Here is a 22,464-nt window from a genome sequence, read left to right as displayed (position 1 = left end):
TGTGTGTTGAACATGTGTGAATGAAACAAAACACAACTCCAGGTGTTTGTGACGAGGAAACGACAGAATCATCGTCATCTGGACTGCAAACTCTCAACTTTTGTATTTCTGGGTGAACACTCTGCCCCTGTTTTTCTGAACGTCAGTGAATTCATTCAAAAATGTAAAAATGAACAGAATGTAAGAATATACATTTTATTCAAGTAAATTATAATCAGCTGGTTTATATTGGTGGATCAAAGCACATCCATTCACATATTCTGTCCGTCAACTAAAAAACAAAACATAAAACTGTTTTATTACTTCAGTGACAATTTTCTTGAGGTGAGTACAAAGTGAACAGTCAACTTACCTCATTGGATTTGTTGTAGAGAGAAACAAAGGCTATTTCCCCAGTGTTCCATGGGGCCTGGTTCTTCCACTCCTGATTATAACGTTTATCTGCATCAGGTGGACAACAGCCTTCAGCCCAAATCTGAACAAGGATTTGGAAATAGTTTAAGAAATACTGTTATACTTTCATTTCTAACATATTAATACAATCATATAAAAGAACTCTTGAAACATATTAAAAATCTCAGTGGGCTTGGTAAGAAAAAAGTCAGACAGTGTATGTGGCACGAATCTCAGTGTTAAAATAACATTTTCTTTCCATGTTAAATGTAAAAGCTGAAAAACTTACAGTCACAATGTCGTTATTCTTCAGTACAAAAACAGTCTCAAATTTGAATATGAGAGCTTCGTCATTGCCCACCTCAATATGGACGCTCCAGCCTTTAATGTGCTGAAATGTAGCAACAGAGAGATTATTGTTTTAAATGTAGAGGATTGTTGTAGTCGAGGTGGGAACAGTTGATTTCAGGGTCTCAATTCCACAGCACAAAGTCCCAAGTCCCAAGTCCTTTGCTTTGAGTTTCATGTTTTATATCAAATGACAGAATGGCTCACATTTTTGATATTTATTTCCCTGGGATCCAGAATTCACACTTCTCCAAAACTTTATGAAGATCTGGTCTGCTTACAAAGCAGTTTATGTACAAATAGTTTTGTCCTGGTCACAAATAGAGGGAAGGACATGCTTCAGTTTGATCCTGTGTGAATGAAGCTCTGACAGAACATCTGACTCTGAGCTGTGCAGAGAATAGTGTTTTCTCAACACTTAAGTCAAAGGGCTCAAACAAGTCTCACACATTTTTATAAAGTCAAGTATCAAAATAGTGACTCAAGTCTGACTCAAGTCCACACCTCTGTATTGAATCAATAAATGTTATTTAAATACTAACGCATGAATCTACTCTTTTCAGACTGAAACTTCTGCCATAATGGTCCAAATGGTTTATGATTAAAGGAGATCTTCTCTCTGAGATCTCCCTCTCCCTCTTTGCATTTTTGACCTGAGAACAAAAGAAAAGATATTTTTGTTCATCTTAACGTGTGGATCTTAAATGTGACGTTAAATTGCAGTAAAATACAATAAAATGAAAGTGAATCTGAAGACAAATTCAGCAAAACAAATGAAGACGCTCACCTTTTCTGAAAGGTGAAAGAGGTGACGCTCTTCTTGGGGTGTACTGAGTTTCGTCTGTGAATCCTCCTTTTTAAAGACAAAAACATAAGTCAGGACATGAGCCTCACGTAAACATTATCACATGATGTGTTTTGTTAAAAATGTGTTTGATTCCTGTCAGATTTCATGATTTAAAACAAATACAGGTAGTTCATAGACTGTATATATAAATGGACATATCTAACCTGCTAGCTGCCACGTTCCAAATAGGAATTGAGCATAGACACTCTTCTGACTCCATTGACTCTGGTTCCAATTCACTTTTTATTGAAATTTGGTGCCCGTCTCTCTGTATCTGCTGCTGTGGGGCAGTGAACCTCGTGATTTTGTTCTTAAACTGTTCGTATTAACCCTCTACATGATCCTGGGGGTTTGATTTCACTATTGTGTCTGTAAATCAAGATATGAACACAGACAACAACAACCTTCTCTCATTATTCTGACATTTAGCAAATAAAATAATTTTGGTAATCCTAACTGACCTAAAACAGGTAAAAAGTTTCATCTGATTTCATGTCAGACAGTGGGAAAAAAAAACAAAAAACATATGTGTCTTTTTATATATGTAAACTACTGGTTTCATCTGTATATACAGTCTATGAGGTGGTTTTTGTTCTTTGTTGACTTTGTTGACACTAGGAGTGATTGCCTGAAAAGACGTCTTTCCAGCCTTGTCAGCACAGGACGCCTCTTGAAACTTGGATTCCTGCTCTGTAAAATAAATATTATTATTTCATGAAATGTTTGTAGAACAACTGACATGTTGTCCACCACAACAAAATAATATGAACTTACGGGAATATTTCTGTTTAGTTATGCAAAAGAGAATCGACACAATAATGGCAACTCCAGCTAAAACAAGCAGTCCAATCATTAAACCAATGACAAGGGGAAAAATCTTCAGCGTAAAAACATCATCTGAAATAATACAAAAAAATATATAATTTTATTATACAAACTATGACAATGTTTATTCTAGAGCAGTGGTTTAAAACTGTTTGATCAATTCTATTAAAATTGTCATAACGACCGGAGGGACCAAGGATGCAGACTCAGAAAACAGTTCAACAGAATTTATTTACAAAAAACATGTGGACGGTGGTTAGCGGAGCAGGTGGTGGAGGGCTGGGTCGGCAGTGGATGTTCTGGCCCAGGACAAGGTGAGCTGGATCGAAGGCTGCGGTGCACGGATGGTCCAAGGAGCAAAATCTGGCAAAAAAAAAAAAAGTAATATAGCAACAATAAAATAGTAAAATAGAAGTAAAATTGCAGCAGTTACTTAAAGTGCAAGGGGTCAGTATTTAAAGTGCAAGAGGTAAGTAAAGTGCCTCAGGATGTTTACAGTGCATCAGAAAAACAATGCAATAGCTACTGGATGTACCCACATGGGAGGCACCCGGTAGCTATATATCCAACTGGTGTGGATACGGCAGTGTAATAACAGTCATAATCTGATAGTCTGGATACCCGTCTGGTATTGTTAGTGAGCACAAGACTGGTGCACTAAGAGCCAATCTTTGACGACCCGTGAGAAGCTGTGAAAATCTGCCATGTTCTTTAAGTTGTCTGGAAGCCCATTCCATTCTTTAATGGCTTTGTAGGAAAAGGCTGATTGGGAAAAAGCAGACTTTCTTTTGGGAACATTGCAGTCATCCCTTGAGACAGACCTTCGTGCTCTGTTAAGAAGTTGAGCACGTGGCTGTACAAAAGTTTTCAGGGGGGGTGGGGCAGCATCATGAAGGATTTTATGCACCAGGCAGATATCAGAGTATCTGATCAAATTGTCAAAGCTTAAAACTTTGTATTTGTCTAATATATTGCAGTGGTGGTATCGCCGGGACTTTTTATCAAGAATTTTGAGTGCCTGATTGTGCAAAGATCTTATTGGAGTATAGGTCGCTTTGGCTTGAGACCAGGACGACATGCAGTCCAGGATGTGAGAGATTATCACTGCATTGAAGTAAGATTTTGCAGCTTCCAATGACAATGAGTTCCTAATATAACGGAAGTTTGTGACATTGTATTTCAAAACCTTTCAGACCTTCTTAACATGCTTCTTAAAGGTTAGTCTGGAGTCCAAGATGACGCCCAAATACTTGACTTCCGCTATGTTTTTGAGCATGTAACCATCCACATAAATATTTGTAAGAACACTGTGATTTTGTTTGTTGGAGAAGTACATTGTGACCGTTTTTTCTGTATTCAATGAAAGGTTCATGCTGTGAAACCACTCCATTGCCTTTGATCGCTTGTATCTGTGATCTTGACCTTTCTGGCATTACCCAAAGCTCATGACCAAAGGTGAGGGTAGGAATGTAGATTGACTGGTAAATCGAGCCCTAACCTGTCACATGCAAAGGAATTATTATTTTATATAATGTATCTTATTTTATAAACTGGTGTGACAAGAAAAACAGTTCATGAAGGTGTGACCTGGTCTTTGTTCAGGATCACCTTTTCTCTCTTCAGGCCAGAGCTGGGACACTGTTAAACAAGTTGGGTCTTTGAATTAAAAATCTATTTTCAGATTACCTGAAAACTCTTGGATTAAGTCAACTACATTAGACATTAGACAAGTAGCTGACAAAATTGTGACTAAAGATGATTTCTATGGAGATGGATATGTTTAATGTTATAGAAACACTTTTTGAGGTATATTGTTGATTGAAAAACTTATTTTTTCTTCTAAACTTTTACGATTATCAGAGATTTTTAGTTCTTACAATTATATTATTAATTAATCTTGACACCTCACCTCCCACATTGTCCCACATTCAGACTCGTGCCATTGTGTCAAAGCGAAAGGACCGGGTGGAGGCAGGTTCTTAATGAGGCGGATACAATTCTCAGGAAAAAGTTTGTTTCAGCTGCGATACAACAATGAGCGGTAAGGATAATATTTAGATTTAATAGATTTTTTGCTATTTAAAGATGCAACGTGTATCTTTTCTGGTTGGGGTTCATGTCAACCGCTTGTCACCTTGGAGATGTTATTTCTTCGTCAGTCATGTTCCACAGTATGGCATTCATTACATTTACTCAATCACAGCTGTTTTTATTGTTCAACATATCACTCCAGTAACTTGGCTTGATGGTTACATGCATGTCATGGATGCATTTAATGCCCTACTGTGGAGCATTCAGGGTAAACAATAATATCTCTGGGATGTAAAAGTAAAAAACAAGAAGTATTAATTTATAGTTTTATTAAGGTTGCTAGGTAACAGTTGAGCAATTATCTCTACATAAGTCACACATGCACCAGAACAGTTTTTTTTTTCGACAGAGACCCGCATCGTGGTCCTGGGGAAAACTGGAGTGGGGAAGAGCAGCTTGGCCAACACTATCTTTGGGGAGAAAGTGTTTGAGGCGCGCTCCTCTGCCAACTCTGTCTCCGCCTGCTGCGAGTCCATCACTAAAGAGGTGAACACAGGGAGGTCGGAATTGTATAATAAAAGTAATAATCCTGACAGTTTTAGAAGCTAACACTCCAAAAAAGTAAACATTCATGTAAAGGGCTTTCTGGTGGAAGGTCAGCTACCTGCCTGTCTCCATGGAGATGCTATTGCTTTGTCTGGAATATTTCACGGTATGATATCTTCTCTATCTTGCATTTTTCTATTTAGAGGTGTTTTTGTTGCTAAAAAGAAAATGCCGTAGAAAACACATGCATTGGTTTTGTTAGTGAGATCACCGCTCCACAGATCTGATGACGGCACAGTGGTTAATGCTCACACTTCACAGCAAGAAGGTTCCAGGTTCGACTCCTTCTGTGGAGTTTGCATGTTCTCTTTGTGTCTGGGTGTGTTTCCTCCGACACTCTGGTTTCTCCCATCAATCAAAAACATGCACCGTGGGTTAAATCCTCCAGCTAAGGCAGACCTGATCAAGACTAGCTCAAGATCTGGACATGGGTCCCCCGGCGTTGGCAGGTTTAACCCAGACACAGAAGAATGGGTCAAATGCAGAGGACACTTCCCTACAGTGACAATATGGGCTACCTTAACTTAACTAAAACCTGATCTGTAGTTTGGCCTGGTGGCGTTCTCTGCTTGTTCAATTCAGTTCTATTTATTTTTGTAAAGCCCAAAATCACAACAGTAGCTGCCTCTTCTCTTAGGGCTGAACATGAGCATTGACTTAAACAACAGAAAGTTAGAAAATCAACAATGAAACAGAAACAGACAAGTAAATTAATCAACAGAAAACAAGCAAATGGAGAACTGTCCCAGAACATCTCCTGTTTTTAGATCCTCCTTCTCGGCAAGGAAAAAAACAACAAAAAAACAGTGGATAAAAGAGAAACCTCGAGGAGAACCACTTGAAGGAGAGATCCACTCCCACGGACGGGCAGCTGCAGATGTGTCCAGGGCTAATGTGCATCCATTTACAGATAGAGTTCAAGTCTGTAGGACCAGAGCCACTCAACTAAGGGACAGAAGGAGGTTTATAGGGACAGAAAGAGGCTCTGTTTCCATGATGGATACGTTAAGGGCATACTGTGGAACATTCCAGGCAAAGCAATGACATCTCCATGGAGACAAGCAGAAACATGACATAGTGCAGCTTTGAATTTTTCCTTCAGAAGGTTTGATTTCATAAAGCTGGTCGCTGTTGTTAGGTCACGTCAATAACAGTGAATAATTGTAAACTGGTGATGTTTCTTCTCACCCTCATTAACTGTGAAATCGGCAGGTGAACGGGCACCTCCTGAAGTGGATCGACACGCCCGGACTGTTCGACACGGGGCGCGAGAAGGAGATGAAGTCCGAGATCTTAAAGTGCCTCACTGAGTGCCACCCGGGACCCCACGTGTTCCTCATTGTGCTCAAGGTCGACCGACACACGTCCCAAGAGCAGGCCGTTATAAACAAACTCCAGGAATACTTCTCCAAGGGCGCGCTGGAGTACGCCATTTTGCTGTTCACCGGCGGAGACCAACTGGACGAGGGAACGACCATCCAGGAATTTGTGTATGAGAATGAGGGTTTGAGGCAGCTTCTGGAGAAATGTGGCAACCGTGTCCATGTGGTAGACAACAAATACTGGGGAGAGAACAAGGACGTTTACAGGAGCAACCGGTACCAAGTGTCCGAGCTGTTCCGAACCATAGAGCAAATGAAGATCGCCAATGGGGGACGGTTCTACACCAACAACTTCCTGCAGCTCAGCATGGAGGAGATTATGCTGAAGACTTACAGCTGCACAGCGGGAGCACTGCTGTTGGCTTTTCTTGGCAAAGCAGTCCTGGATTCAGCCACTTAGCGTAGTTTTAGCTGAGCAATCACACCTATACCAATCTTATCTTTCTCTGGTTATTGCGGCGTTTCAGATGGCATCGCAACATTCTATAGCAGTTCAAATTAAAGCCGCAAGCAGCGATAAAGACACGCACAGCCCTCTATCCTCCTGCAACCGCCATATCCACTCCACAACTCCAGTACTTTTTTCTTCCCGTTGTAAATTCTGTGTACTTTCTAGTGGGACCTTCCCTGTTATTACCAATGTATCTGCCAAATTTAATGCATATCAGTAAAAGTAATAATAATATTCCATGTCAGTAAAAGTAATATGTAAGGTATAGGTAGATGGAGGTGTAGGCTTTTGTTTGAGTTCGGTCACTCAGTATTCATTTTACCTGCCTTTATCTGCATTAAATAACACTGGTCTATAGAATGTTGTGATGTCGTCTAAAACTCAGCAATAATGATATAATATAGCTTGGTAGTTTGTCCTGGTTGAGGTTCCTATTTAATTCTAAGGCTATTTGCACTTTACCCGTTTAAACCAAACCTTTACAAGAGCATCGCACCGGCATTTGGGTCAATTATGTGTCGTTTGTTTTGGGTTTGGGTGTTTTTACTGTTCTATATATTTTTGTCTGATTGTGTGGCAGGTGTATTGAATTTAAAGTAAATAAAGGTACTTCTTGTCTTTTTATTTGCTAATAGGATATACATATGGTGAAACTCAATAGCCTGCTGAACTTTTCTTTTGGTACGGAGCGTCTGGCCCCCTTAGTTTGTGGAAAATCAAAAAATACAGGAAGCAGTGCTGAGTTCTAAAGTAGAATACATGTACAGAAAATTACATCCAAAATGCACAGACAAGGAAGACATTTTTCAAACAGTTTAAACCCTCATTTAATAAAAGAAAAGTTATACTTATTTTTGTCTAATTGTAACTATTGTGCAGTTCATACATGTTTTGCTCCTTGTTTACATTATGGTTGCTATAGGTAACAGTTATGAAATCACCTCTATGTATGTCACATCTGCTGCTCTGTCCAAACAAGAAGTAAAGTAATAAACTTGACCAGAATTCAAAACGACCAAACTAGGGAAGATTTTTAATCAAACTTAAATATATATTAAATATATTAAATAATGTCACATTAATTATGTTTTAGTGAAATGAGTAGGCTAAGCTGCCTATTTTTATTATTCTGAAACTGGTGTGATGGGAAAAGCAGTTAATGAAGGTGTGGTATGATGGTTCATAAGCCTGTGTTACTAAACCTTCACTAAAGTAAAAGTTTAGGACTGTACTTAAGTACACATTTTAGGTATCTGTACTTTAAATAAGTACATTTTAAAGTGGATACTGTTTACTTTTGCTCAACTACATTTGAGAGCAGTATCTGTACTTTCTACTCCACTACATTCTTGAACTGGACTGAAAAGCAAAAGTATTTTTTATTACTGTTAGAAACCTGAAAAGTCTGAGGGGTTTATTTTGAACACATTCAGATAAAAACAGCTAGGATCAATTTCATTGTTTCTGTTGAACAAATCTTTATCCAAATCACTATCCCTGAAGTCCCAGGGCCTTGTGCTTGTGCATTGGTGACTCCGCCTGCTTCACAAATGAAAGTACAGTGACAGTCCAGTGCAGCTGGAGACAGCAGAGCCGAGTCCAGACAAACCAAACCATGCAAGGTAGGCCTTCTCCACTCTGCTTTTAAAGGAAAAGACTTAGAATTTAACACTTTTACAGTTGTTTTCCCAAGAGAGGAGATGCATGTTGTTCAAACTCATTTTTCTCATCTATTCATTTCTGTGCCAATGTGAGCGCCCCCTGGTGTTCACACAGGCCATTCACTACAACAGAGGTGGAAAGTAACGAAGTACAAGTAGTAAAAAAAAATCTACTTAAGTTTTTATCTAAGTAGAATCTGTATTTTACTTAAGTACATTTTTACAGTGGATACTTTTTACTGTTACTTCACTACATTTGAGAGCAGTATCTGTACTTTCTACTCCACTACATTTTTTAACAGGACTGAAGTAAAAAGTACTTTTCATATGATTTGAGGGCTTATTTCTACCATGTTTGTGGTGACATCTTCATTATAGTTTTTGAGTTCAAACTTCGACTTTGAGCAAACAAAAATAAACACACAAAATTCATAAGAAAAATTAAGATATTAATTTGTATTGATACTGTTGACCAAAATATGTATCATTTTTATCTATATCAGTACATTTACACAACACTCGTGTGAAATACTTTAACTTTTTACTCTTAACGTAACTTTTTTAAATGGGTACTTTAATACTTTTACTTACATGGATTTTTCCATGTGATACTTTTACTTAAGTAACTTTTTCCTCTATATTTGTACTTTTACTTAAGTAACAAACTTGAGTACTTCATCCACCACTGGACTACAATTAATAAAGTGTAAACTACAGAATATAAGTATTTGCTACAGAAATGGCCTGGAAACCACAGGCCACAGACCTTTAGATAAATGATGAGTGATTGTTTGTGATTTGTTGTTCGTGTGTTTGTTTGTGAGTGTGTTATTAATGTGATGTAACCCGGGGGAAGTTAAGGTCCCTTAACATAAATAACAGACAAGTGAGTAAAGCAAAGGACAAAAGCAGCGTATAGTGGTAACAGACAAAGTTTATTCAGACAGTCATGATAAAAGGCTTTTCTTTTGTTTATATTAGGTTATTAGCTTCAAAACACAACAAATCTGTACTGAAATACAGAATTTAACTGAACCTTATTAAAGTAAATCACAACAGAACCAAAAGTAATGTGACCAAATAATTACTTAAATATTTCAAATAGGAGCTTATGTTTAAACAATTCAGTTGTATTTATAATAATAATAATAATAATAATAATAATAATAATAATAATAATAATAATAATAATAAATAATAATAATAATAATAATAATGTATTATTATTATTATTATTATTATTATTATTATTATTATTATTATTATTATTTCCAAAAGATATCTTAAAATGGCTGACAGCTTCTTTAAATTATAATAGTTTCTGGACTATATTAAAATATGCTGTGTGTTAGAGTTGAGCAAATAGGCAAAGTCCACAGCAAACAAAAAATAAAGAGATGAAAACCAAAGCAAACTCTATATAGGCCCAAATAATCATTAAATAAAACTAAGGGGAAAACAGTGACTGGCTCCTGAGAAAAATGAAGTTTGTGCAGTAGAAAACAAAGACATTATCAGTACATGTCAAACAAGGCCCAGCTTACAGTTAATTATCACATAATTGAAAAACTTCACTGTCGTTTAAAACCTTTGCCAGTCCCACAACTTCCTGAAAAGCTCAGATTAAAGCCTAACTTGAGTTAATTGAGCTTCAGACAGAGCAGTGCCTCTCGTTAGCATCATCACAACCCCAGAGAACTAGGGAATGTTGACAACATCAGCTGCAAAGTATCAATTCATGGGTTTCAATCAAAAAAATGTAGTTTCCTGATTTGAAGGACCTTTTCTCATTCATAGGATATAATACTTTGATTTGAATTGTGTTATTGCTATAGCGACAGAGGGATGCTGTCATGCCAGACCCTTCGAATCAGGAAGGAATCTTTATGCCTGAAACCCATGAAGATAAAAATACTTATTGGAATGAATCATTAAATATAGATTAATTATGATGAACCCTGGAGATTTATTTCTTTTTTTTTTCCCCCTTTTTTTCTTTTTTTTTTTTTACAGTTGAATCTTTCTCAGTGGTTCTGTATCATGGCCACTAGATGCCGCCATTTCACTTCTTCTCGGGGGAATTTGAGCCACTATAATAAGACTCAATCACTGACATATTTTCTGTTTTATTCAGAGCCAAACTCGCTGAGAATCGTCCTGCTGGGGAAACACGGCAGCGGGAAAAGCAGCCTGGCAAACAACATTCTGGGAGAAAAGATTTTCAGAGTGAGCTACAGGAGCGACTCAAAGATCCGAAGCGTTCAGACTCACTCCAGGACCTTGAAAGAGCGCAAAGTGACGGTGATCGACACTCCAGGGGTCGTGGGAACCCAGGGCGTGGGGTGGGAGCGCGCGGAGCTGGAGGGACACTGTGAATGGCTGAGCTGCCTGGTCCAGTGCGCTCCGGGGCCTCACGCGCTGCTGCTGGTGATGCCCGTGCAGAGGTACACGAGACAGGAGCAGGCTGTGGTGGAGCACATCAAGACACAGTTTGGGGAAGAGGTGCGTCCTGGGAAATAATTTAAAATGTCTATGTTCTATATTTATTATCTATCCTATAGCACAGCCAGTATATTGTAAGTTCTAGCTACTTTAAAGCTGCGGTATCTGTGTAATCCCAAGTCTAATCCATAGTAAAAGCCATGGATCAATCACACCTGGACTTTAAAGCTGAATTACTTGATTTTCACACTAGCCCCAGGGCCGGCCCAACATATAAGCAGAATAAGCAGCTGCTTAGGGCCCCGAGGCCACCAGAGGGCCCCCAAGAGCCCAAATATTTAGATTGAAAATAATATATCACGTCTATTGGACACAGGGCTGGTGTGTTTACAGCAGCCTAAATATCCCTCTCAAACGATTACATTTGTTTTATATCTGTAGTAGCAAAATATCTGTCCATTTGTTTTTGAGTCGGGCAGAGGTGAGGGCAGCTCTGTGTTTACACTGGTACAAGGACCCGACATAATGTAAATTTAAGCCCACTGTCGCCAACTGGAACACAATAAAATCCACCAGAAATGAAGAAAAAATGTCTAGAATTTTTTACATGTTAACGCCCCTTATATGTTTGTGTTCTGTTCTTGTGACTGTGGTAGTTGTGACATTCTGGATATTTTCAGTCTGATGTTGGTCACATAAACACAAATACAACTGGTCAAGGTGATGAGAGCAGAATTATAATGTTGTCAAATGTGAATCACCAACAGTTGAGCCAGGGGCCCCACAGGCAAATTCAGCTTAGGGCCCCCTGAAAGCTAGGGCCAGCCCTGCCTAGCCCTCACAAACCTTTTGGTAAATAGTTAATATCCACATGCATAAATCTGTGCATAGTTTTAAAACATCTTTTTTCAGATGGTAAAGTGAAACTGTGGTGGACCGCCCAAGCTCAGCCAATCAGAACGCTGCTTACTTCCAGGTTCTAAGTGGCGAAGCCTCTACCACAAAAGTAAAAAAAAAAACAGAACTAGTTCTTTTTGTCAGTCTGCAGTGGTCCACAGTTTTTCCTATTCAGTTATTCAGAGCATCATAATTATTCACGGCGATGAGTTTAGAAGTGCTTTTCACAACTAGCATGCACTACCTGGACAATAAACAAATTTTGAAGTGCGGCGGTACATTGGTGAAGTAAATATAGATGATCAATGATAATATTGAAACCAAACCATGAAACAGAATTATCCCAAAAAAACTATTCTAAATGTACAAAATAGTTTTAAAAAATGAATTGCGATACAGTAAATACATAACAAAATGCAACACTTAAGTAGTTAGTGTGCGTCTATAATGAGGTATAGAAGTTCATAATTCAACCTTCTACAGCTCTGATCTAACTATGGTACAAAAAATTAAGCAAATATTTCCCACTAGTGCAAAGAAAAAGTCTCCACCGTAAATATTGACCCCCAAAAATGATTGTTCCATCTGTCATGTATTGAGCGATAAGTTGATATAGCATTTATCATGGCAGGCGTAGGTACAGGAGTGTTAACTGTTGACCAAATGGGCCACTTTTACTTCACACTAAACAATATTTTGTCCGCTCAGTGTGACACCACCTCCTCATCCTAATCAATGCTTTTCTCATAACAGATGTTCCGATTCACCATTGTAATTTTCACTCATGGAGACCAGCTCCCGGAGAACACAGACATCTTGGAGTTTGTGGAGGAGAACACTGAGCTGGCCAAGCTGGTGCAGGCCTGCGGGGGGCGCTGTCACGTGGTCGACAACAAGTACTGGACCAAAGATCAGCAAAAGGGAGACCCACAGCGGAGCAATGAGTTTCAGGTAAGATTTAGGGCTTAATGATTATGACTTTTGTCTGTTCTGTGCAGTGGTGGGTAGTTCTCAATTACATTTACTCAGTTACATTTAATTGAGTAACTTTTGTAATTGTACTTTTCAGAGTACTTTCACTGCTACTTAAGTAATAATTTTGTTGAAGTAACAGTACTCTTACTTGAGTAAACATGTTGGTTCCTCTTCCGACTGTAAGTGAATCTACAAGTGACAAAAGCTTTATCTTGACAATATTAAATTATTTGAACAGCGCTCCTTCAGATGATTTATTTTTTCACATTTTTGTGTCTGTCCTTTGAAAATAACAGATTTTGTGCATTGTTTAGTTATTTTTTTAGTTTTCCTTCAAATAAGTTTAACTCCAAATGATATAATTATAATTATATCAGATGTTATGTCCGACAGTTCCTCTTTTAAGTCACTCTTAATTGAGTAGTACTTTTACTTTTTTTCAAATACTTACTTGAGTAATTTATTGGACCACTACTTTGTACTTTCTACTTGAGAAATAATATTTTGAAGTAACATCACAGGTTTCTGCAGAATCAATGAGTGAAGCACTAAACCCTGTTAATCTGAGATGAGATAAATTTGATTTCATTTGTAAATAATAGATGACCAATGAGTTCCTTTCATTTCACATGTATCACTGAAAATAACAGATCTGATTGGACGACCGGGCTTGAGACGCAACGGAGGACGAGGGGATCAGACTGATATCAATCTGTAGAAAAAATACAGAGAGATATTATTCTGGATTTGCCAGGCAAATTAATGATACTTTTTTGAAGTTTAAATTAAATGGAAATTACTTCCATCTTATTTTGTTTCTGAATTTTGTTTTTATGATTGTATTGTGACCTGAATAATCATGACTACTAATTAACGTAATCATCTTGACACCCCTAGGTGGAAGCGATCCTGAATACTGTGGAGAAAATGGTTGATGAAAACCAGAAGTATTTAAGCAATGATGCTTTGGAACAAGTAGAGCGTGATATTCAGACAGAGCAGAGCCGCATTCACACTGACAGCGGCTTGAGCCTGGAGGAGAGCAGAGAGCAGGCCAAAAACTCTCTCCTCGATAGATACATAGACCAAGCAACAAGATGCCCGCCTTATGCCAAATATGCTGCAGTTATGACTGGAGTAGCAGGTGTGGCACTGGTAGCTATATTGGTGCTACCAAAAGTGATGAAGTTTTTTGCAGAGAAGCCCCCACTGCCCCTCCCCCTCCCCGTGGTGCCCATAGAGCCCCCTGCTCTGCCAGATCTCCCCCCTGCACCTGAAGTGATCCAAGAGGTTGTCCAAGAGGTTGTCCAAGAGGTTGTCCAAGAGGTTGTCCCACCCGTGATATCCGAGTTTCTGAAGTCCATTCTGACACCACCAGAGGACTACGATCCATTTGACCAATTCAACTAGTCTTAAAGGAACTGTGTAAGATTTTGATTTTAGATTGTCACAAGATAAAAGGTAAACATGTTCAAATCAAATATAGTGACTGATAACAATTATAATGCTGATTTCGTCTTAATTACAAAAATACTACACATGATGGCTAAGTTCTTTATGCTATAATTTGGTGTTTTGGTTCAAGACAATTATAAAATCAGAAAGCAGAATGAGCCTGACTTGAGGTGCTTCAGTCCAGTTGGTTTAAACCTGAAAAAAACTGTCTCTGATCTGAATGGTCACAACCTAAACCCCAGCACCTGCAGCCAGACTCTACAGTTCTTTAATGTAGAGTCTGGCTGCAGGTGCTCTACAGTTCCTAATACCTAAATTAAAACTTACACCAATACAGCAGGTCACTGCTTTTTCATGCAACTTAATGAAAAAGCATATTATGATTTTAAATTCTATAAACATGACAAAACTGTGCACCCAGATGAGTTTCAAATCAAATATAGCTTTTACTGATAACAATTCTAATGTAGAGTTATTCTTAAATAGAAAACAAGTGGACATGGTAGTCTATTTACCTGTTATAATTTGGTGTTTTGGTTCTCAAGAAGATTATCCACTCAGAAATCTGAATGAGTCTCACAAGAGTTTCAGGGCAGCTGTAGAATAGTAGCTTATCACCACAGAGTATGGAGTGAATGAAAACTGCACTGTATAGCATCTTTGAGTGTTCAAAAAAGCACTACATAAACTGAATACATCAGTACATATCATTTTAATACTGCTATAACTAATTAGAATTTGAGTGCATGTGTAATAGTAACAGCCAGTTACTTCAAATGCCCACTAGAGATTATATATATATATATATATATATAACACCAAAGAAAGACCAAAATCGGTCACTGTTCAAATGCACAACAAACAGATGGTATTTCAGCAAACTCAGATTTATTAGAAAAACTGAAGTAAAACATGGACAAATGACTAAAAGGGTTTTAAGAGTGAGTATTACACTTCTATGAGGTATTAACTGCTAAAACATAACATTTAGATCACTGTGTTACATTTTATTGTTTTGAAAATGCTGTATTCCCGGAAAACAATGTATTAACACATTTACTAAGTTTCACTTTCATTTTTTGAGGCTGAGTCTCTCCCTTTGCCACTCCCCATTCAGAACGCTATCACAACACAATCAGCGTGCATCCCGCTAATGCAACTACTGCACATCATGACGGGTTTGTCGCGTAGTGTATTGTATCATGCTTCTGTATATTTATGGAGAATTGTCGTGGGAGCATGGATGACGTAGGCTTATGGGCTGAGCATTGGAGAGAATCTGGTTAAACCAGAATCTTACAATTAACCACATGATTTTAATGAGAAAACATATAACATGGCAGCAATAAAAATAATTTGCATAATACTCCCTCTTTAAAACGAAATAAATCCTCATTTCATTTTGACAGCTCCTTGCCAACTCCTGATATGGTCATTTTCAAGAGTCACAGTAAATTGATGTTCCAGTCTTTTTTCTCCCATCTCCATATCTTCTCCATCTCACTTCCATTCTTCCTCTACTTTTCCTCTCACAGAGCAGGTTTGGGTTGCTGAGTAAGGAGAAGTCCAAATCTTTTCTTTAGCGTGACCCTGTGTCTGGAAAACTTGTCATCTGGAGAAAATCTAGCTGGATGCCCCGAACTGGTTGGCTGACCGTCTGGAGCCACTTTCTATAAAACAAACATGGACATGAATAAGACCCAGTGGAGACACAGGGAGGGCATCTGAAACACAGGAACATTTCAGAACATGTTTGTAGAGGTCTGGACTACAGGGTTAGCTACTTTTACATAGAATAAGACCCCATAGAGACGGTTTTATTCAGGTTTATAATACCAAACTAATAGCATGTAGATTGAAATTTCGATTTAATAACAGCCCATTTGAACATATGTTTTTATTTTTATCATAACACACCACTAACGATCAGAACAAATAATTTTTGCAGTATATGGCTATATTTGTTTAACTTTTTGGTTTCAATTCATCATAATATGAATAGTTTTGGTACATATGTAATTAAAACGATCCTCAATACTTGTTTTAAAATGCAAGTAAATTACAAGACTGGCAGCATCGCAAAATAAATGAAAGTGTATTTATTTCACAACATGAGGTTTGAAATAAATATACACTTTAGCAATCACAACAACAACACGATGCTATCAGCTAACTACCTTTAGCGTGTAGACTGTGTGTACAGGCCACAGAGGCTGGTAGTGCTCAGTATTCAAATACAGAAGATCATAATACTGTATTTACTTGAGTAATTATTTTTTTAATTATGCATTTTTACAACAGCTTGAGTAATTTAGTTTTAATGTAAAATAAGTTGAATTCATTTTTGGGCTAATGCATTCTCAGTGCAGCAGCTGTAATGCACAGCACAGTGGCTTCTATACATATACTGTTACCATGGCTACATATACTGTTAGCTCTCAGAGGATGAACGCACGTGGCTCACTTTGGGAAAGGACCGTGACCCATGAGTCACAGCACTAATCCTCTGATCCACTCACTCTATGGTACTATTAGTCCTGATTTATGTTTATTTATTATCCTGATCATATTTATTCCATTCTGGGGCATGTATCTGCGCCACTGTCACCCAGGCCTAAAGAGCAGTAGTGTGGATGAAAGTGGTCAGACAGGCTAGCAGCAATTAGCAGCGACAATAATCCTACGATATTTAAAGGTAATCTTAGTTTAATTAAAAAAAAAAAAAAAAAAAAAAAAAAAAAAGATGCTAAATCGCTATAGATCATATTTTACAGGCTGGTATAGAAGACGCAAAGATGCGCGCGTACTGACGTCAGCGCGTACGTGCGCGCTGTTGTCGTTGCCAAGCACGTGTTTCAAACATTCTCGTATCTATGCAAACTTTGCAAACCTCGGCTGCGCCAAAAATCTGCATTTGAGAAATTTATTCGACGATTTCTTCAGACAAGACATAACTTTGGGACCCAGACTTCACCCAGACTTCTACGGACCGCCTCCTGACTCCGACTAAGAGACTTCTGTGAGAAAAACACGTGAGGTTTGTGACTTTACAGGTTCACGTTAGTCCTTATGGGGTATTACACAGAATACAACAGATCATGTTTACAGTGAGTTTATACAAAGAAATGTGCGTCCTTGTGCGTTTATGATTTCCTTTTCATACAAAATGCATACTGTATTCACTTACAGTACTACACTATTTGAATATTTGTGCTATAGCGTCGGATCCTATCGTCGCAGATAGAGCGGGTTGCGGACTTTCCAGCAGCGTAACTCCGCCCAGTCGAGCTCTCGTGTAAATTCAAACGGCGTCTCAAAGCGGAGACACGGGGCTATCTAAATATTTGACCGTCATTACTGTAATCTGCCTCTGTTGTCCTGAAGGTGACGAATGAGAGCGCGGGGGCTGCGGGTCATTTATTCGATGCGTAAAAGAAAAAAATACGGATGGATGTGTAAAATAGAAGTAGTTGCGTGGGAAAAAAGCAGTAAATTCTGATACTTCGTTTAACATGATTTTTATGGCTATAAAAAAGACAAAACCGTAATCAACATGATTAGCTCTGCTATCGCTTTCAAACGAAAAATGCAGTCTTTCTCCTGGCTGTCAGAAGCTTCTGCCCGAACTGTGCATCCCTCACTGATCCCATTCAATGCAAGTCAGAGCAGTAATTATGAACATGTAAGAAGTTCAATTGTGTTGTGCAGTATTATCTCATGACGTTGTGCAGGTACATCAAAATGCACTGTACATGTAAGAATTCATAAAACATTTACAAATAAATATATGTTTAACATTTTTGTATTAGGTGGTAGATCTTTCAGACACGATCATTTTAAAAGCAGCTCACATACTGAAAAAGTCTGAGCACCCCTGTCCTAGGCCTACACCCATATGAACTAACTACACCCATATGAACTAACTACACCCATATGAACTAACTACACCCATATGAACTAACTACACCCATATGAACTAACTACACCCATATGAACTAACTACACCCATATGAACTAGCACCACTGTTGGAGCACCACATTCTGTAAAGGTTTCTTGCTCTTAGCTTGAAAATGATTTGTTTTGTCTCTTGCATAACTTTAAATCAGATGTTGCCTCCACACAGTTCATTTAGTAGCCTAGTATTTCTGCCAATTACTTTTTACTCTTTCTTTCTACAACTACTAGAGTAATTTAGTTTTAATGTAAAAGTACTTGGTCTACTCATAAGCTGAATTCATTTGTTGGACTAATTCATTCTCTTCAGTTTAGCAAATATAACCTACCCCAGAATGGCTGCACACAAACCTTCTGCATCCTGATCATATTTATTCCATTTTGGGACACACATGGACAAAACTGTTGGTCCCTTCGGTTAATGAAAGAAAAACTCATAATCGCCACAAAAATAACTTGAATCTGACAAAAGTAATAATAAATAAACCAACCATGGTTCAAGAGAATTGTTTTAAAAAATAAACTTATATAACAAGCCTGGACAACCTTCCTATGATGCCATGTAATAGGAGCTATAGATCATATTTAACAGGCTGTGGGTTATATGCACTGGTGGAAAGTAAGTCAAGTTTAAAGTAGAGAATTTTTACTTTTACTTCACTTTATTTGAGAGCAGTATCTGTACTTTCTACTCCACTACATTTTTGAACTGGGCTGAAAAGTAAAAGTATTGTTACTATTGTTTGAGCCCTGCTGAAAAGGCTGAGGGTTTATTTTTAACATGTTCATAATTTGAGCAAACAAAAATATACAAATTAAAAAAACTAGATTCAGTCGTTTCTATGGAACAAAATTCAGCACAAATCTTTATCAAAATCAATACATTTGAAGCCTTACAGCATATGTGCAAAATGACTTCTTACTCTTTAAGTACATCTTAAACTTTCTTTGCTCCTGTATGTGGACTTTTACTTAACAAAATAGAGTATTTCATCCTCTGATCCACTCACTCTGTGGTACTATTAGTCCTGATAAAAAAAAAAAAAAAAAAAAAAGATGCTAATATAGCAGGTGTAAAATGGTCACAAGAGGCAGGGTTCTTTTCAATGAAGTTTAATGTGTCTCCCTTTAAAAACAACAGCAGAGGCACAAATGAGCGACAAAACGAACACTCGGTCTCCCAGTGCACAGTCCGCGTTGCTCTGACCATTACAATGTACAATATGCAAAATATAAAATGGACAACAAAACATTCAAACCTTTAAAAACAACAGCAGAGGCACAAATGAGTGACAAAACGAACACTCGGTCTCCCTACAACACAAATAAGATACAGTATTAACACAAAAAACGTTTTTTATAAACCAAAAAATGATTAACTTTACAATGTCAAACTTTATATAACAGAACAATGATAAAACTATGAAAAAAAATGTTAAAATGCTAGCTCAACTTTTAGGGAGACAGTGGAGCACAACTCACCAGTGCACAGTCCGCGTTGCTCTGACAGGGGGACAGAGACAGCGCGCACATGTGCCACAGGGCGTGCCACACTAATTACGGCCCCTGGGCAACATTTACCAGGTGGAACCTTAATAAAAAACATCTTTTACAAAGTTATGAAAAAGTTAAAATAAAAATATAATAAAATAAAACTAATACTCCTAACAGATTTTGAGAATGCACACATATAAGCAAACAAAAAAAGAAACCATTTTGCTACACTAAATCGCTATAGATCATATTTTACAGACTGTTATAGAAGACGCATGTTGTTTTGCCATGTGTGTTCAGCTTTTGGCATAAACTGAAATTTTAGAAACAAACATGAGAAGCGTTTTGGTCTCTACAGTTTTGTCATTTAGGCCCCTTTTCTTGGGTTTGCTGTGTTCCTTTATGTGAGGCTTGTTTGCAACATCAGTGTCTGACACAAATGTTTCTCTCCACAGATCTGTGTGAGACACAGCCCAGCTGTGCTCCGGACGTCCAGACCTCCTGCAGGCGTCCAGACCTCCTGCAGGCGTCCAGACCTCCTGCACGCGTCCAGACCTCCTGCACGCGTCCAGACCTCCTGCACGCGTCCTCACATCAGAATCTAAGTCCTCACACACTCTTGTGCACAAAGACATACACATTTACTCAAACACACAAAAACACACATACTCACACACTCTTGCGCACACAGACATACACATTTAGACCCCCTGCACGCGTCCAGACCTCCTGCAGGCGTCCAGACCTCCTGCAGGCGTCCAGACCTCCTGCAGGCGTCCAGACCTCCTGCACGCGTCCAGACCCCCTGCACGCATCCAGACCTCCTGCACACGTCCTCACATCAGAATCTAAGTCCTCACACACTCTTGTGCACAAAGACATACACATTTACTCAAACACACAAACACACACACATACTCACACACTCTTGCGCACACAGACATACACATTTACTCAAACACACAAACACTCACATATACTCACACACTCTTGCGCACACAGACATACACATTTAGACCCCCTGCACGCGTCCAGACCTCCTGCACACGTCCTCACATCAGAATCTAAGTCCTCACACACTCTTGCGCACAAAGACATACACATTTACTCAAACACACACACACACATACTCACACACTCTTGTGCACACAGACATACACATTTAGACCCCCTGCACGCGTCCAGACCTCCTGCACGCGTCCAGACCTCCTGCACACGTCCTCACATCAGAATCTAAGTCCTCACACACTCTTGCGCACAAAGACATACACATTTAGACCCCCTGCACACGCCCAGACCCCCTGCACACGTCCTCACATCAGAATCTAAGTCCTCACACACTCTTGTGCACAAAGACATACACATTTACTCAAACACACAAACACACACACATACTCACACACTCTTGTGCACACAGACATACACATTTACTCAAACACACAAACACTCACATATACTCACACACTCTTGCGCACACAGACATACACATTTAGACCCCCTGCACGCGTCCAGACCTCCTGCACACGTCCTCACATCAGAATCTAAGTCCTCACACACTCTTGCGCACAAAGACATACACATTTACTCAAACACACACACACACATACTCACACACTCTTGCGCACACAGACATACACATTTAGACCCCCTGCACGCGTCCAGACCTCCTGCACACGTCCTCACATCAGAATCTAAGTCCTCACACACTCTTGCGCACAAAGACATACACATTTACTCAAACACACAAACACACACACATACTCACACACTCTTGCGCACACAGACATACACATTTAGACCCCCTGCAGGCATCCAGACCTCCTGCAGACGTCCAGACCTCCTGCAGGCGTCCAGACCTCCTGCACACGTCCTCACATAAGAATCTAAGTCCTCAAACACTCTTGCGCACAAAGACATACACATTTACTCAAACACACAAACACACACACATACTCACACACTCTTGCGCACACAGACATACACATTTAGACCCCCTGCAGGCATCCAGACCTCCTGCAGGCGCCCAGACCTCCTGCACGCGTCCAGACCTCCTGCAGGCGTCCAGACCTCCTACAGGCGTCCAGACCTCCTGCAAGCGTCCAGACCTCCTGCAGGCGTCCAGACCTCCTTCAGGCGTCCAGACCTCCTTCAGGCGTCCAGACCTCCTTCAGGCGTCCAGACCTCCTGCACGCGTCCGGTCCTCCTGCACGCGTCCGGTCCTCCTGCACACGCCCGGACCTCCTGCAGGCGTCCAGACCTCCTTCAGGCGTCCAGACCTCCTTCAGGCGTCCAGACCTCCTGCGCGCGTCCGGTCTTCCTGCACGCGCCCGGACCTCCTGCACTCGTCCGGTCCTCCTGCACGCGTCCGGTCCTCCTGCACGCGCCCGGACCTCCTGCAGGCGTCCAGACCTCCTTCAGGCGTCCAGACCTCCTTCAAGCGTCCAGACCTCCTGCGCGCGTCCGGTCTTCCTGCACGCGCCCGGACCTCCTGCACACGTCCAGTCCTCCTGCACGCGCCCAGACCTCCTGCACGCGTCCAGACCTCCTGCACGCGTCCAGACCCCCTGCACGTGTCCAGACCTCCTGCAGGCGTCCAGACCTCCTGCACACTTCGTCACATCAGAAGCTAAGTCCTCACACTCTTGCGCACAAAGACATACACATTTACTCAAACACACAAACACACACACATACTCACACAC

General features: G+C 39.6%; 3 protein-coding genes across 3 annotated transcripts; 2 read left to right on the top strand and 1 right to left on the bottom strand.

Annotated features, from left to right (window-relative positions):
- Nucleotides 1-217: 217 nt before the first annotated feature.
- Nucleotides 218-2,474, bottom strand: LOC117386224 (lamin-B1-like). Its single transcript, XM_055228848.1, has 7 exons — nucleotides 2,363-2,474; nucleotides 2,193-2,278; nucleotides 1,529-1,594; nucleotides 1,284-1,394; nucleotides 683-784; nucleotides 353-475; nucleotides 218-271 (listed from the first exon to the last, which is right to left on the bottom strand). The coding sequence occupies exons 1-7, from the start codon at nucleotides 2,439-2,441 to the stop codon at nucleotides 224-226; spliced, it is 615 nt and encodes a 204-aa protein (XP_055084823.1). The 5' UTR covers nucleotides 2,442-2,474; the 3' UTR covers nucleotides 218-223.
- Nucleotides 2,475-4,375: 1,901 nt separating this feature from the next.
- Nucleotides 4,376-6,832, top strand: LOC117386684 (GTPase IMAP family member 7-like). The gene is made up of 3 exons (XM_033984092.2): nucleotides 4,376-4,454; nucleotides 4,854-4,990; nucleotides 6,263-6,832. The coding sequence occupies exons 1-3, from the start codon at nucleotides 4,448-4,450 to the stop codon at nucleotides 6,830-6,832; spliced, it is 714 nt and encodes a 237-aa protein (XP_033839983.1). The 5' UTR covers nucleotides 4,376-4,447.
- A 1,643-nt stretch (nucleotides 6,833-8,475) lies between these two features.
- On the top strand, nucleotides 8,476-14,357 carry LOC129457138 (GTPase IMAP family member 7-like). The gene is made up of 4 exons (XM_055229236.1): nucleotides 8,476-8,505; nucleotides 10,679-11,046; nucleotides 12,637-12,834; nucleotides 13,756-14,357. The coding sequence occupies exons 1-4, from the start codon at nucleotides 8,499-8,501 to the stop codon at nucleotides 14,266-14,268; spliced, it is 1,086 nt and encodes a 361-aa protein (XP_055085211.1). The 5' UTR covers nucleotides 8,476-8,498; the 3' UTR covers nucleotides 14,269-14,357.
- Nucleotides 14,358-22,464: the final 8,107 nt, after the last annotated feature.

The sequence above is a fragment of the Periophthalmus magnuspinnatus genome, chromosome 18 (assembly GCF_009829125.3).
Source record: "Periophthalmus magnuspinnatus isolate fPerMag1 chromosome 18, fPerMag1.2.pri, whole genome shotgun sequence".
Classification (NCBI taxonomy): domain Eukaryota; kingdom Metazoa; phylum Chordata; class Actinopteri; order Gobiiformes; family Gobiidae; genus Periophthalmus; species Periophthalmus magnuspinnatus.
The sequence above is the reverse complement of the archived record's forward strand: the minus strand, read 5'-3'. Positions and strand labels throughout refer to the sequence as shown.

Bases quoted from the DNA above. Each gene is read 5' to 3' on its own strand.
- LOC117386224 (XM_055228848.1), bottom strand. From the start codon at position 2,441: ATGATTGGACTGCTTGTTTTAGCTGGAGTTGCCATTATTGTGTCGATT. The intron at 785-1,283 runs GTTAGTATTTAA...GCTACATTTCAG, and splicing joins TGAAAAGAGTAGATTCATGC to CACATTAAAGGCTGGAGCGT. The intron at 476-682 runs GTAAGTTTTTCA...ATCCTTGTTCAG, and splicing joins AGAATAACGACATTGTGACT to ATTTGGGCTGAAGGCTGTTG.
- LOC117386684 (XM_033984092.2), top strand. The intron at 4,991-6,262 runs GTGAACACAGGG...TGAAATCGGCAG, and splicing joins GCGAGTCCATCACTAAAGAG to GTGAACGGGCACCTCCTGAA.
- LOC129457138 (XM_055229236.1), top strand. The intron at 11,047-12,636 runs GTGCGTCCTGGG...TTCTCATAACAG, and splicing joins AGACACAGTTTGGGGAAGAG to ATGTTCCGATTCACCATTGT. The intron at 12,835-13,755 runs GTAAGATTTAGG...TGACACCCCTAG, and splicing joins AGCGGAGCAATGAGTTTCAG to GTGGAAGCGATCCTGAATAC.